Source organism: Haliotis cracherodii, unplaced genomic scaffold (assembly GCF_022045235.1).
Source record: "Haliotis cracherodii isolate W230 unplaced genomic scaffold, xgHalCrac1.p SCAF_15, whole genome shotgun sequence".
In the NCBI taxonomy this organism is placed as follows: Eukaryota; Metazoa; Mollusca; class Gastropoda; order Lepetellida; family Haliotidae; genus Haliotis; species Haliotis cracherodii.
This window is the reverse complement of record NW_027266270.1, coordinates 24035648-24051288: the sequence shown is the minus strand read 5'-3', so window position 1 is coordinate 24051288 and position 15641 is coordinate 24035648. Positions and strand designations below refer to the sequence as shown.

The window sequence follows — 15641 nt, the reverse complement described above, 5'->3', positions numbered from 1 at the left end:
CGAAACGTCGCTCTTAATTGTAATAAAGAAGTTGTTCATCCATAAATTCTTATCCTTACTTAGTACTCCAACTTCTAAATGCCTATCAAAGAAGTTAAAACATACATGCACTGTACATTCCTATCTAAAAAGCGGGAACATTATTGATTTATGTAAACTTTATGGTTCAGTAATGTAAATATTTTGTACTTATCTTAGTTTAAAAGATCATTTTGGAAGAAAAAAATCAGCGAAATATTTGCTGGTACGAGTATTTGTCAACTTTCTAACTATTCGCTTTGGCGATTCCGTAAACCAATGCTTACTCACCTTATGAGTTTTCAAATTTGAAACGTCAACACCTGAGAATAACCAGTCTCTATTATCCACCGAAACGGATTCAGTTCGGCGTAAAAGGTTAACAAACAAATAATGTTATATTCTGTCCCATTGTGTTATATAAACTGCCATATTGTTCTTACACTTCAATGTGTATACCCCGAATATACTGTCACATTGTGTTCTTTTTACTATCACATTGGGTTCTCCCCAGCTACCACACCTACATCGGGCCGACGTTGGCTTTGCATCGGCAACCGCCGGCAATATCGGCAACGGCAAACTGCAGCGGTCCGCTGTCGGGCCAATGCTGGTAATTGGCACTTACACTATTATATCAGTGTAAAATACATTCAATATTGTTCCAATATGTTTTGTAAATATATGCGTTTTGTGATATAATCATTAACTAAATATAAATGGAATTAAAATATTCATTATAGTATATCAGTATGAAAAAGCACTTCTTGTAGACGTTCAAGTGTCACACTGAACGCTGACAGCTACATAGCAGACTACAGTGATGAAAGATGGACGTATCCATCAAACCCATCGCGCTAAGTGAATTCTATTGTCCAGAGGCCGCAGTCGCATCGGCGTAGAAGCTATTATTATGTAATAATACAGCATCATTACCTCGTGACGTATCGTCGGTCAAGATTTAGATGAAGACAATGCACAATTCACTGATTAGGAATCAAAGTCAAAATATACGAGGCGATTACTACAAAAGTCAAGCATCTCCACTGGTCAGTACACAACACCACTGACAGTAAACTGTTTGACTGTAATCGTTCCCTGGGGATGGATTAGGTTAGGAAATTAATTACAAACTCGAATCTACACGTCAATTTTGTGATTGCTGTCAGCACAAAAAACAGTGAACATGAAATTCCTAACGTGGCTTTCGAAATCTTTCAGGATTGCGTGTGCATGTCATGCGGTCTAGCTAATATTCTTACTGATCGATGAAAACAGTTGAAATGAAAAATTGCTTTACAATTGATGTTTTTTTAATGTCATAGTTTACATGCGAATTTTGAACATTTTCTGGATAAAGGGCGAACTGAAAGGACAGCTCTTTTTGTAAACGATCACTATGTATTATGGGTGTGGGCAATTCTATCTTGATCTACCTGGATACCTTACATTGATCGAGGCCTATATATCGATCAGAAAACTTATACCGATGTATGGTATCTGTATCGATCGATTAAGGTGTTTTCACGCAGTTTCATTTGGAGATATGGCTATTTCAGAATCGATTACTAGTTTATATTTAGCAGATATTAAGTACAAGGGATTAAAGGTAAAACTTAGTAATTAATATTCTTAATTTTAAGGTTTACACGGGAAAGGCTTCAACCGTACAGTTTTTTCTCCGACTTGGACGGGGGTGGGTGGGTGGGGGGGGGGGGGGGGGGGGAGGATGGAGGGGGGGTTGGGGGTCGAAGAAGTACGGTAGTCTTATCAGGTTAAGAAATGTATGTACATTTATGATGAAATACTGAATAAAATATTTTTAAAAAGTACTATTTCAAAGGTAATTGATGCTAAATATATATTACAAGACAATTTAACATGCCATTTATTTAATCAAAATTCAAATTAATGGTAAAACTTTGATGAGGAAAAATAGATACTGCAGTACAGATGTTTCAGGACATTATCCATTGTAGAAAAACATCCAGAGCCTTGTTTCAAATTTGATTTATTCTAACTAAAGATATATTATTTCAGTTTATCATTGTACCTTTTCCTATGTTTACAAGTAATGTAATTATGCATAGAATTACTTGTCCCCAATACGTTCCTGCTATTTTTTGCATACAAGTGTTTGTCATATGTACATACCTTTGTGTCTGATCTTTTAATGATAACTGTATATTTGCACTTTTGGTTTACCATGATATAATCTACATATATATGGTATCATATAATATATGAAATCTGTTTTGTCGTATGGCTCCAGATAAGGACTGTATGTACAAATGCAAATATACGAAATAAGATGTATGAATTAAGGAAAGGACCTGATAACTGTGTATGGCCAAAGCTTTACTTTTATGTTTTGAGCAATATTCCCCTCAACCTCCTGACATCATCATCATCATAGCTAAGTGCTCACTCTGCTACACAAACTTAATACATAATATTCTTATATTTCTATTTAAGAAAACAAGACATTCAGCCATTGCCTGTTGGCAAACATGGATGAGCTGAATGAACTCTTAGCAGCTTTTCCAATATCGATCAACTGAGAGAGCACTGGTGAGTGGATTAAAATTCTTTAGATGTATTAAGGATGGGAAATTTACTCAAAGTCTGATACATGTTTCTGATTGAAATATTTATAAGCATGTATTTAATATCACGTTTGCCATATTAAGGGCCCCTGACACTTACTATGGTAATCTTTCAAATGAAATTTTATGCTAACTTATTTTTGATGGACATACAAGGTTGATTGCACACCTAAAACTGTTCTCCAGCAAGGTTGGTGGAGGGGGGTAATCATGTGGTTATTGGGGATGTTTATTGGGCTAAATATATAGAATGGTATGTCAGTTATAAAATCTTTTTTAATTGACATAAGAAACCGATTAGGGACCTACCATGCAATATTGGGAGGGGTTATGTTATTTGCATATATAATTACACATAATTCAATTTACTTATTTACACATATTATAAACTCATCAATTTACTTACTGGGATTCCGATAATTCTATGTTGGGGCCTTCTGCTTTTAGCCCCTAAATTTGGAAAAAGGACAACATTTTCAAATACAATGGGATATTTTAACATTCTGCTGTATGGGCAAGTGTTGGTGTACCTAGGGAATATATGAAATTGTCACATAAAGGGCCCATGAGTGAGTGAACCCTGTATTTATTAACAGGTGTCAAGACTTGAAATAATATATACACACATATGTAAGGTGGTGCATGTGAACAGGGTATTACTTATTCTATTATTCCATTATGTTACCAATAACTTGTTTTGACACACTTGTGAAGTCCATTACTTGTAATTGTGAGAGTGCATGCAATGACTTGTAAACAGAAGCTGAGGAGGAAGCCTGCAGTAGGGCTCTTACAAGCCACTGACATGTCAAGCCACATGGTGACCTGTGTAAAAGAATGGCTTCGAGTTCCAGGAGCAAGGCTTAGAAATGGCATAAGGAAAACGCGTACTGAAAAACAGAGGTGCAGATAGGGAATCTGCAAACAAAAGTGTTGAATTGCAACAGAACAAAGAAATCCAAAAAAATGGTGTTGACAACTTATTCTTTACAGGGTTATGTCCCTTGTTTTTGAACTTGGTACATATACTGCCAGGTTCTCTTGGACACTACTGAAGTTAATAAATGAAACTTTCTGTGCTTATCTAAGGTACAAACTCCAAAAGATGGATTTAAGAACTTATTTTGTATGGAGTTATAGCCTTTGCTTCATGCTTTTTTAACTTGAGAGAATGAGGTCTATCTCGCAAACGAATTTGAAGCCCCATAAATGAAATTTTGCAGGCCAATATGAGGGGCATATGTTTAGACTGAGTTTAAAACTGGTGAGAATGTATGTTTCACTTCCGCCTTGTAGCAGGTAGTAACACTGTTTTCTTGTAAATAATAATAAATTAATAATAAAGTTTATTATTCTATTTTGCTCTTTGTGTTTAATTATAAGTATTAAGTACACATGTATTAGGGTACATAAAAAACAGTACTGTAACTAGTGTAAGCATTTCGATTGTTTTGTACAGCTAGAAGTATTCATATTACTTACAGTTGGTTTTTCAAAGTATTAACTATGATAAAAATATATTTTATTTTTAAAAATTCAGTATTTTTTAGTTTTACCTTTTATCTTTGGAACTTTAACATTAGAGCTAGCTGCAGCTTTTGTACCCTAACACTACACTTGGAAAAGTTCTATTGTGGCATCATTTACATGACATATTAAGATGAGATGTTGTCAGTAATGACTTCTGCAGGCAACTACTTTAGATGACATCAGCCTATTTAAGACAATGGCAGATGAAAAAAACTAACGAAGCGTTAAAAAGTTAAGTTTGTATTGACTATTTTTGAAGATGTCGATAATTCTAAATGATTATTGCAAATTGTTAGCCATTTGTTTCATTTTTCAAGCATTTATTGTGAAGAAAATTAAAGGTAAAAATACTGAACATCCCAACTGCCAGTGTAAATGAGCAAAGAGGAGAAAGGGTGATGAAGTCTGAATGACTAATGCTTGGATAGTGATAGGACTTGAGAGGTTGGACAAGGCTGATTCTAAATCTGTAATTACTGTCAGGCCAATGTCAACCCAATGCTGCGCCGATAATTATTGTCGACGTTGGGCCGATGTCGATCCGATGAGCAAAACTTCATCGGCCCGATTCAGTTTGCCGACTGTGGGCCGCTGCAGGGCCGATGATGGCATGCTACCTGGGTGCATACTCCAGTGTATATACTCCGTATAAACTGTCACACTGTGTGCTTTATACTTCAGTGTATATACCCCATACATAGTGTCGCCCCGTTCTGTTCTGTATACTCCAGTGTATATGTTACAGGGAATATAGTGAATGGCTGATTCACTCAGGGAATATACATAATCCCTAATTTTTTTCAGGTATTATATACATATTCCCTGATGTATGTATGTATGTATGTATGTATACTTGACTGATTGCGTGTCATCCTGCCTGATATAGTGTGCAGCAGTGCCTATCATAGTTCACAGTGTACTTGGGCGGTCGGGTAGCCTAATGGTTAAAGCGTTCGCTCGTCACGCCGAAGACCCGGGTTCGATTCCCGACATGGGTACAATGTGTGAAGCCCATTTCTGGTGTCCCCCGCCGTGATATTGCTGGAATATTGCTAAAAGCGGCGTAAAACCGTACTCACTCACTCACAGTGTAATTAGTCAGGATATAAGGAATTAAAGTACACCACTAAGCACGTATATGTTTGTATGCATTACTGAGTGTGATGTTTGTAATGTTTGACTAAAATATAATTTGTTTGGGCTCCAAAGACAACATCCGAAGTCATATACTTTTATTTTAGCTATAACATACTACAACGAACTATTTAAATCATTCTTAAATCTTACAAAACAGTAACGTTTACAGTCGTGGGAATTTATAAATAGTTTCCGCAAATCGTCGGTTTTGGTTGTCTCGAACTTCTAGGCCTTCGCCCATTTCTATATGAAGGTCAACATAAGTAACTGCAGTTATCTCAAGAGACGTCCATACTGGTACGACGTTCTTTATGACTTCCCATGCGGTCTATTTAGTCCATGTCTCCCAACCAAGGTCATCTTCAAGGTCAGAGGGCGTCAGTGAAGTACTCAACAGTACACATGAGCGGCTGGACTGTTCAAAACTAAAGCTCTGACAGGTAGCCACTACTGCGCATGATGAAGCGCATTGTATCCGGGAGGGCGAGGTCACTTCCTCTAAGACAGGTCCCAGTCTGTTTTTCTGGTCCTTCCCCATCCTATGCCAGTGGCGTGTTACGAAACCTGCAAAACAACCACTACATGCAATGCATCATTATGCTTATATGACCTAAAGCAATATTGGAGTTGATTTTCAAGGTTCATTTGCTATCAAAGGCCATGTGCAGCTCATAACAATTAATATCAATTCAATCATATTGCTACGCTTGAACAACGATCGATAACGAATCGCACTTTTTTCTTAATAATAATTGTATCATAATGGCAGCATCCATCCATCCATCCATCCATCCATCCATCCCATGAAAAGCAAATACCCTGATGTGAGACTGCATTGACAGGAAGTACCTTTACCGATTACTCTGTCACATATAACGATAGTTGCCAATTTGCATGTTGGCTGCAAAAACCTCATTTCGAAAATTTCAATCTATATGGCGTAGTGCAAAGTGCGATCTGTATATGGTGCATGACATTTCTTCATTTAGCTTACACTGTAGCGTGTTACAGCTCTGGGTCTCTTCACCATGGCCCAAACAGTAATCTTCATTTCCCTGTGGGGCGGGGTTGTCACATGATCTCACACGAGACCTCGGTGTTTGGCAGCCACATGGCGACCATTCACCCCATTCGCCCCACCCGCTATGAACCTCTGTGAAGGACAGATGAAGACAATGGGAAAAGTGATGAACATCATTATGAAAACCATTATTACTGTAAGATGTACGACTACATGCAAACAGACCCTGCCCATCCACCCCATACCCACCCAAGGTAAGGTTTGCAACCAAATTTAAACGAACACAGATATAATGTCATACATTTGCATATTTGCTAACTGTACATACAGTTACACTATTGTCAGGCTCGTGAAGATCCGGGTTAGAATAGGTCTTCAGCAACCCATGCTTGCCATAAGAGGCGATCATGCCTGTCGTAAGAGGCGACTAAAAGGATCCGGTGATCAGGCTTGGTTCATGCATGTCAACGTATTCTAATTGCGTAGATCGATGCTCATGATGTCAATCACTGGCTTGTCTGGTCCAGACTCGACTGTTTAAAATCCCCGTCATGTATGGAATATTGCTGAGTGCGGCGTGAAAAAGAAATTCTGATATTATATAGCAATATCTACAGAAATAAAACGTCAACGCCATAGAATAACCAGTCTCGACTATCCCACGAAACAGATTCCATCGTGCGTAAAAGGGAAATATTGCGTGAAAGTTATACAAATGGATCACAGATAATCAATGATGACACCAGGTGTTCGCGAAATTGGTAAGCATGTCCTATCCTACCGGTAGCACCCTCACTCACACAATGTAAGGAAAGTATGTGTTTTTTGCATGACACCGCATTGCAGTACTTAAAAGGAACACTCATGCTCTAGACCTTTTAAGCCATAAATAAGTAATGTTTTTTTATATCAAAAGACAGATCGTGCACGTGCTCAAGGAAGTAAAACCACCAGACTGTAACATAAAATTGACTTAACAGAAGACAGATTTCAGATTCTATTACTATTACTATCTATTACAGATTATTGTGGGTAACACGGGTTTATATTCCACCAACGATAACACAACTCCGCCGTTCTGCCAGTTGGTAGCGGTCAATTTCAGTGGACACTCATCCAAGTTGAGGAGTTGACCCTTATATCCGTACGCGTGTCCATCTCATCTATGCGAAATCGCAAAGTGCGCAATCTGCATCAGATGAAGGTGTTCGGTAAATCTCACCTATATCTACTTCGCATAGGTAGTCAAGGGGCATCAGGCACGGAACCGGCTCCCAGGAGTGCAACCCAGCCTGTCCACTGAGGGTAAGGCAATGATCTTGGGACAAATAAAAATATGTTCTTCTCAGACAACGTAAAGCATAGTTCCATATCAAGATTCGATCGTATATCTGGATAAGTCAACACATATTTCAATGTTTAATACATCGAGCATACAAACTGCTTAATATATTAGTATTATATTAGATTATGTCAACAATATTTTCAAAATAGCCCTCTTGCATGTACAGGGGAATAATGGAGCCTCAGACTGAATTACTGAAGTTTACTCGACCTAAATTTAACACAACCTTTGTTCAACAATACACTTACCTAGTGGAGGTATGGGAAGAAGACCTATCTGTGACCAGAGGAGAGGTGTGTAGTCACCCCACATCCACGTTCCATCAGCTGTTGCCTTCAGCCCCACCCACACGGGGTTTCCCACGACGCCTTGAGCGTCCCTGGGTACAGAATTACACTTTGGGTCGTATTCACGAGCTGATTTTAAAGGATTTGGTTTAATGTCAAGAACATCATTTTGTCGACGTAGCACGAGTCTATATAGCCTTTGTGTAATATGCTAGCTATGACTGAAGAAACTCACAGTTGAAGTTATGTGAGTGTCCGCGTTTTGGGTTCACGCAGCTTGAAGCAACATTTCAGGTATTTTAAGAATGGAGGCACCAAGGATGCGCCTCACTCAATGTACCAATTACGGAAGACAAAGTGAGTGAATGAGGTTTTGGGCCGCTTTCAGCACTATTCAAGCAATATCACGGCGGGAGACACCAGAAATAGGCTTCACACATTGTACCCATGTGTGGAATCGATCCCTAAATGACGTGGCGTAGCCCTACAGCGGAACTATCCTGCTGACAGAAAGGTTACCTAAATGACGAGACGTAGCCCCACCACGGAACTATCCGGCTGACAGAAAGGTTACCTAAATGACGTGACGTAGCCCAAACACGGAACTATCCGGCTGACAGAAAGGTTACCTAAATGACGTGACGTAGACCCAACACGGAACTATCCGGCTGACAGAAAAGTTACCTAAATGACGTGACGTAGCCCCACCACGGAACTATCCTGCTGACAGAAAGGTTACCTAAATGACGTGACGTAGCCCCACCACGGAATATCCTGCTGACAGAAAGGTTACCTAAATGACGTGACGTAGCCCCACCACCGAACTATCCTGCTGACAGAAAGGTCACCTAAATGACGTGACGTAGCCCCACGACGGAACTATCCTGCAGACAGAAAAGTTACCTAAATGACGTGACGTAGCCCCACCACCGAACTATCCTGCTGACAGAAAGGTCACCTAAATGACGTGACGTAGCCCCACCACGGAACTATCCTGCTGACAGAAAGGTTACCTAAATGACGTGACGTAGCCCCACCACCGAACTATCCTGCTGACAGAAAGGTCACCTAAATGACGTGACGTAGCCCCACCACGGAATATCCTGCTGACAGAAAGGTTACCTAAATGACGTTGCGTAGCCCCACCACGGAACTATCCTGCTGACAGAAAGGTCACCTAAATGACGTGACGTAGCCCCACCACGGAATATCCTGCAGACAGAAAGGTTACCTAAATGACGTGACGTAGCCCCACCACGGAATATCCGGCGGACAGAAAGGTTACCTAAATGACGTGACGTAGCCCCACCACGGAACTATCCTGCAGACAGAAAGGTTACCTAAATGACGTTACGTAGTCCCACCACGGAACTATCCTGCAGACAGAAAGGTTACCTAAATGACTTGACGTAGTCCCACCACGGAACTATCCTGCTGACAGAAAGGTTACCTAAATGACTTGACGTAGTCCCACCACGGAACTATCCTGCAGACAGAAAGGTTACCTAAATGACTTGACGTAGTCCCACCACGGAACAATCCGGCTGACAGAAAGGTCACCTAAATGACGTGACGTAGCCCCACCACGGAATATCCTGCTGACAGAAAGGTTACCTAAATGACGTGACGTAGCCCCACCGCGGAATATCCGGCGGACAGAAAGGTTACCTAAATGACGTGATGTAGCCCCACCACGGAACTATCCTGCAGACAGAAAGGTTACCTAAATGACTTGACGTAGTCACACCACGGAACTATCCTGCAGACAGAAAGGTTACCTAAATGACTTGACGTAGTCCCACCACGGAACAATCCGGCTGACAGAAAGGTTACCTAAATGACGTGACGTAGCCCCACCACCGAACTATCCTGCTGACAGAAAGGTTACCTAAATGACGTGACGTAGCCCCACCACGGAACTATCCGGCTGACAGAAAGGTCACCTAAATGACGTGACGTAGCCCCACCACGGAACTATCCTGCTGACAGAAAGGTTACCTAAAGTACGTGACGTAGCCCCACCACGGAACTATCCTGCTGACAGAAAGGTTACCTAAAGTACGTGACGTAGCCCCACCACGGAACTATCCTGTTGACAGAAAGGTCACCTAAATTACGTGACGTAGCCCCACCACGGAACTATCCTGTTGACAGAAAGGTCACCTAAATGACGTGACGTAGCCCCACCACGGAATATCCTGCTTACAGAAAGGTTACCTAAATGACGTGACGTAGCCCTACAGCGGAATATCTTGTGGACAGAAAGGTTACCTAAATGACGTAACGTAGCCCCACCACGGAACTATCCTGTTGACAGAAAGGTTACCTAAATGACGTGACGTAGCTCTCCTCTTGGTCGTCGTCAATAGAAACAAGATGTCCGCCTTCGTCAAAGCAATTGTCATCGGCGGTGGTCCAGTCTCTGGGATTTGTCATGTACATGTAGCAGTGGGGACCCTCTGCATGCCACGGTGGCGGGCAGCCTGGGTAGTGAATATCAAGAAACGTAATGTACTACTCAGCATTTGCTTGGGATAAAACTTGAGTTACCCTCTCTTGAAATTTGTAACACAGTTTAGCACTGCCCTTTATACATTCCACATAGCGAATACTGAGTGGTTTGTGTCCTATGCATGATCTGTAAGTAATATCATCAACCTTACTCACACTTTAACAAACTCTTCTATCATTGTAACATATCATGGGCTTTGAATTCAAACGAGTTATGAGGTGAGGTGAGGTGAAATGGGGTTTAACGTCGCGTCCAAGATTAATGCACTTATATAGCGACTTGCATGCACGTGTATGTGTGTGTGTGTGTGTAGCTGCTTGTACTAGTCCGGACTGATGTTGATTTATAGTGCTAGCACACTGAGCTACCATGCCGCAGTTTAACATGAACACCCCACTCAGTCACAGTATACTGACTCAGAGCCGACCAGTCCTTGTTTTATCCAGACGCCAGACAGGGTAACAACAAGTACCATCTTTTAACGTTTTGGTATGACGCGGCTGAGGATCGAACCCCGGACCTTCCGCTCTCCGGGCGGACGCTCTACCATTAGACCACGGAGGCGGTCCTCAAACGAGTTCTGCTAATATCATCAGTCGCCATTACACCACCGACACTGTTTCCCTCGGCATGCCTTCTCTCGGTATTTAACCACATACTGTATAAAAGAGTGAGTGAGTGAGTGTGTGAGTCTGGTTTAACGCCCCTTTGAACAGTGTTTTAATTATATCAAGGCGTGTCAGCTTAATGTGGGAGGAATTGTCGAAGGGATGTAGGTCTCAGACGTTTACCACTTTGGTGACACCAGTGAGCACGGTTGTGGTGCTGACAAAATGGGGACGAACCAATGTGGACGCCAAACATCTATGATCGTTGGTTCGAATCCCGGTTATGTTTCTTGGTTTGTCACCCTACCCATGCTCTATCTAGGCTCGTCAAGTTTTTGCGGAAGGAAAACCGGAAGTGAGGTATATTTTCTACGTTTACGACTTTGGTTAAACCCACGAGCACTGTTACAGGTAGGGTCCTGAGAAAGCGAGGGCGAACCTGAGTAGCATCCTACACGCCTACGTTCGTCTAATTCCTGCATCTAAGTTGACTTTCAGCTTTGGAATGTACACAATTCACCCTCAAAGACACCATTTCGTTGATAAAGTCAAGATGGACATGGAAAATACTTAATACCTATACACAGAGCATATTTGACTCATCTGGTCAAAACCGCCTCCGTGGTCTAGTGGTAGAGCGTCCGCCCGGAGAGCGGAAGGTCCGGGGTTCGATCTCCGGCCGCGTCATACCAAAAGACGTTAAAAGATGGTACTTGTTGTTACCCTGTCTGGCGCTCGGCATTAAAGGGCTAAAACAAGGACTGGTCGGCTCGGAGTCAGTATACTGTGTCTGAGTGGGGTATTCATGTTAAACTGCGGCATGGTATCTCAGTGAGCTAGCACTATAAATCGGCATCAGTCAGGACTCTTCTGGTCAAAGAACATGTTTGTTTCAATGAACGACCTGACAATGCTCAGATTTAAGCGAGAGGCGGAGATCGCGAGACGAGAAAACATGTTATTTAACAAGAAAAGGTTCAATGTTCTATTTGTTATGCAGTGTGTACTGGTCTTGCAACAACAATGTGACCAAGGTGGACTGAAAGTAAGGAAGAGAATTTATGGATGTCAACTTTTTTATTATGAGGACCACAACGTTTCGGAGTATATAATATTTCTATATATATAATATATAATAATGTTCCTGTTAAGTTTCCACCTTTGTTATCTTATTATTTTTGTTGTTATTGGTACATTATATATCTTCTCTACTTCAAGCATGAAGGAGTAAGTATCTACTCCGAAAGGTTGTGTTCATCACAATAAAGAAGTTGACCTCCATAAATTCTCTTCCTCGTGTGTATCACCTCTTAAAGTCTCTCAAGGGACTGAAAGTAGTTTCGGAATCGAGATACAGTAAACTACGGTTAAAACGAACTCAGAGGGACTGCTAATTTTAGTTCGTTATAACCGTAGTTCGTTATAAGCATATATACAGCAATGGCCTGGACCAGAAAATAAATTCGTTATATCCGTCTGTTCATTATAAGCGTGTTCGTTATAACCGTAGTTTACTGTACCATTAAACGAGGTCCACATAGAGGTAATGTTATTTCATCTGATAACCGCTGAGTATATTGTTCTATATACCTACCCCAGATTGGCGAGATCGCAAGAAGCAGCCATATGCCGGACAGTGCCATAACTCTGTATCCTCAGTGAAAGTGGAAATCATGATTGAAGTTATAGAACATGACCGCCCTTTCACCACCATTAATGAATTCATGATTATTGGTGAATCCCAGAGAGCATCACTTAGCGCCATTAGGGGTGAGCAATCTGTTCTCTCAGGGTCGTGACTCCATATAGCATTTGAAAGGAAAATAATCATATGGACATTGCACCTTATTCAAAGCAAAGGTTTTACAGATAAAGCCACCTTACCAGTAGTCGGGAGAATCTATGAACGCAGTGTCACCATTATAACCAGATAATTAGAAAAGGACAGATTTGTTCCCTAAGGACATTTTACGTTCAGATACTGTTATTATAACGGATCAACCGTCAGTCAAACACTAATAGATCAGCATCGATATACAAATAAATGATTATCTTGTAATGCCCCCGTTTTAGGTGAGGAATGATTAAACACACCTAGAATCTGTTTGGATGGTAGAAATACACCGTGGAGCCTATGTATGACGTCAGTGTCTGTGTGTGTGTTATCGGGCAAAAGTTACATTAAAAACATACTGGTCTCTTTGTTGGAGGAATCGAGCTGACCACACCAATAGCATAAAGCCCTTTCAGAGATGTGGTGAGGTGAAATGGGCCTTCGCGTGGCGTTCAGAGTTATTTTCCTTATAAAGCGACGTGTATGCACGTATGTGTGGCTGCTTGTAGTAGTCGGAACTAGTTTTATAACGCTTGCGCACTGAGATGCCATGCCGCAGTCTGACATGGGTACCCACCCTGGCACTGTATACTGACTCGCCTGATACTTGTTTTATCCCTTTAACCCCACACCCCGATCGCAAGGCAGGGTTACAGCCAGTCCTGCCTTTTAACGCCGTTTGGTATGATGAGACCAGATCGAACCCCCGACTTTCCTCTCTCCGGTCAGACGCTCTATCCATTAAACAACGGAGGAGACCATGGGATCGAACCCCCGATTTTCCGCTCTCCGGTCAGACTCTCTATCCACTACACAACGGAGGAGACCATGGGATCGAACCCCCTATTTTCCGCTCTCCGGTCAGACGCTCTATCCACTACACAACGGAGGAGGCCATGGGATCGAACCCCCGACTTTCCGCTCTCCGGTCAGACGCTCTATCCACTACACAACGGAGGAGACCATGGGATCGAACCCCCGATTTTCCTCTCTCCGGTCAGACGCTCTATCCACTACACAAAAGAGGAGGCCATGGGATCGAACCCCGACTTTCCTCTCTCCGGTCAGGCGCTCTATCCACTAAACAAAGGACGAGGCCATGGGATCGAACACCCGATTTTCCTCTCTCCGGTCAGGCGCTCTATCCACTACACAAAAGAGGAGGCCATGGGATCGAACCCCCGATTTTCCGCTCTCCGGTCAGGCGCAATATCTACTACACCACGGAGACGACTGATATGTCAGTGACGTACTGACGTCAGATTCAACTCCATCATGTCAGTCATATACCACAGGCTTTCTGAATGTGTGAAGAAACACAAAGGGACACAATTCAGAGATGTTTCCCAAGCAGCCTGAGCTGGTCTTAGGATGCGACTAGTTTCCCCAGGGGGTCAGGCTTTGTAACTTCATTGATTGCACGTCATCGTACCGGCGGCGTTGGGCGTTCTTATGATATTAATCACTGAATGGTCTGGTCCAGACTCGATTATGTACAGCCTCCGTCATGTAGATGAAATATTGCTGAGTGTGACGATGAAACTACCACTACTACTACTGCCACCACCACTACCATCACCACTACTACAACTACTACTAGAAGTAGTACTACTAGCAGACACGCCGTGATATAACTGGGAAACGGTTCAAAGCGTCGATAAACCAAACTCACACACTACTTGTTTGTTTATTTGTTGTTTGACGCCGCACTCAGCAATATTCCACCTATAAGACGGCGGTTTGTAAATAATCGACTTTGGAACAGACAATCCAGTGATTGACATCGTGAGCATCGATCCACGCCACTGGGATACTATGACATGCATCAACCAAGTAGGCGAGCCTGGCCACCCGATCCCGTTAGTCGCCTCTTAGGGCAAGCACAGTCGCACGCTACTACTACCATTGTAACGCTAAAGAAACACACAACAAACATACGATCTAACCTATGGCCACAACCACGGATAAATACAGGACATTATTCTACACAGAGACTCACAACGCCTCAGTGTGCTCAACAATCTATTAAGATACCAATCTGTTTTAAGTGTAATTGAGTCTGAAGCAACCGCCCATGTCACTGGATTAACCTTCGGCACCTAAACTTGCAGTTTAAGGGACGGACCATTTAATGTTTTGTAGTGATGAAAATATAGACCGTTAAATATAGGACGTTAACGCAACAAAATAACCAGTCTCACTTATCGGCCAAAACAGATTCCATGGTCTCAAAAGGCAAAATGGCGTGAAAATTATATGAATAACTATCATCATCATCATCATCATCATCCATTGCCCATCCATCACTACTCCATCACCAGCTGCATCACATCCATCGCTCGCTCCATCACCATCCATCACCCACAGCATTACCAGCCATCGCCCACTCCATCATCATTCATCGTCCACTCCATCACCATCCATCGCCCAGTCATCACCATCCATCACCCCCTGCATCACCATCCATCGCCCACTGCATCACCATCCATCCCCCCTGCATCACCATCCATCGCCCACTGCATCACCATCCATCGCCCACTCCATCACCATCCATCGCCCACTCCGTCACCATCCATCGCCCACTCCATCATCATTCATCCATCGCCCACTGCATCACCATCCATCGCCCACTCATCACCATCCATCGCCCACTCCATCACCATGCATCGCCCACTCATCAACATCCATCGCCCACTCCATCACCATCCATCGCCCACTCATCACCATCCATCGCCCACTCATC

General features: G+C 42.3%; 1 protein-coding gene across 1 annotated transcript; it reads right to left on the bottom strand.

Moving 5' to 3' along the window:
* Positions 1-5619: 5619 nt before the first annotated feature.
* On the bottom strand, positions 5620-12707 carry LOC139461971 (uncharacterized). Its single transcript, XM_071243462.1, has 6 exons — positions 12659-12707; positions 10271-10427; positions 7906-8036; positions 7535-7630; positions 6286-6444; positions 5620-5855 (listed from the first exon to the last, which is right to left on the bottom strand). Exons 1-6 carry the CDS (start codon positions 12705-12707, stop codon positions 5620-5622), a joined length of 828 nt encoding a protein of 275 aa, XP_071099563.1.
* Between the last annotated feature and the right edge of the window lie 2934 nt (positions 12708-15641).

What these genes read in the sequence shown, in the direction of transcription:
- LOC139461971 (XM_071243462.1), bottom strand. Translation starts at nt 12,707, where the DNA reads ATGGCACTGTCCGGCATATGGCTGCTTCTTGCGATCTCGCCAATCTGG. An exon ending in AGCTACGTCACGTCATTTAG is followed by an intron (nt 8,037 to 10,270) that starts GTAACCTTTCTG and finishes TTCTGTACCCAG; the next exon opens with GGACGCTCAAGGCGTCGTGG. An exon ending in CCTATGCGAAGTAGATATAG is followed by an intron (nt 6,445 to 7,534) that starts GTGAGATTTACC and finishes TGTCCTTCACAG; the next exon opens with AGGTTCATAGCGGGTGGGGC.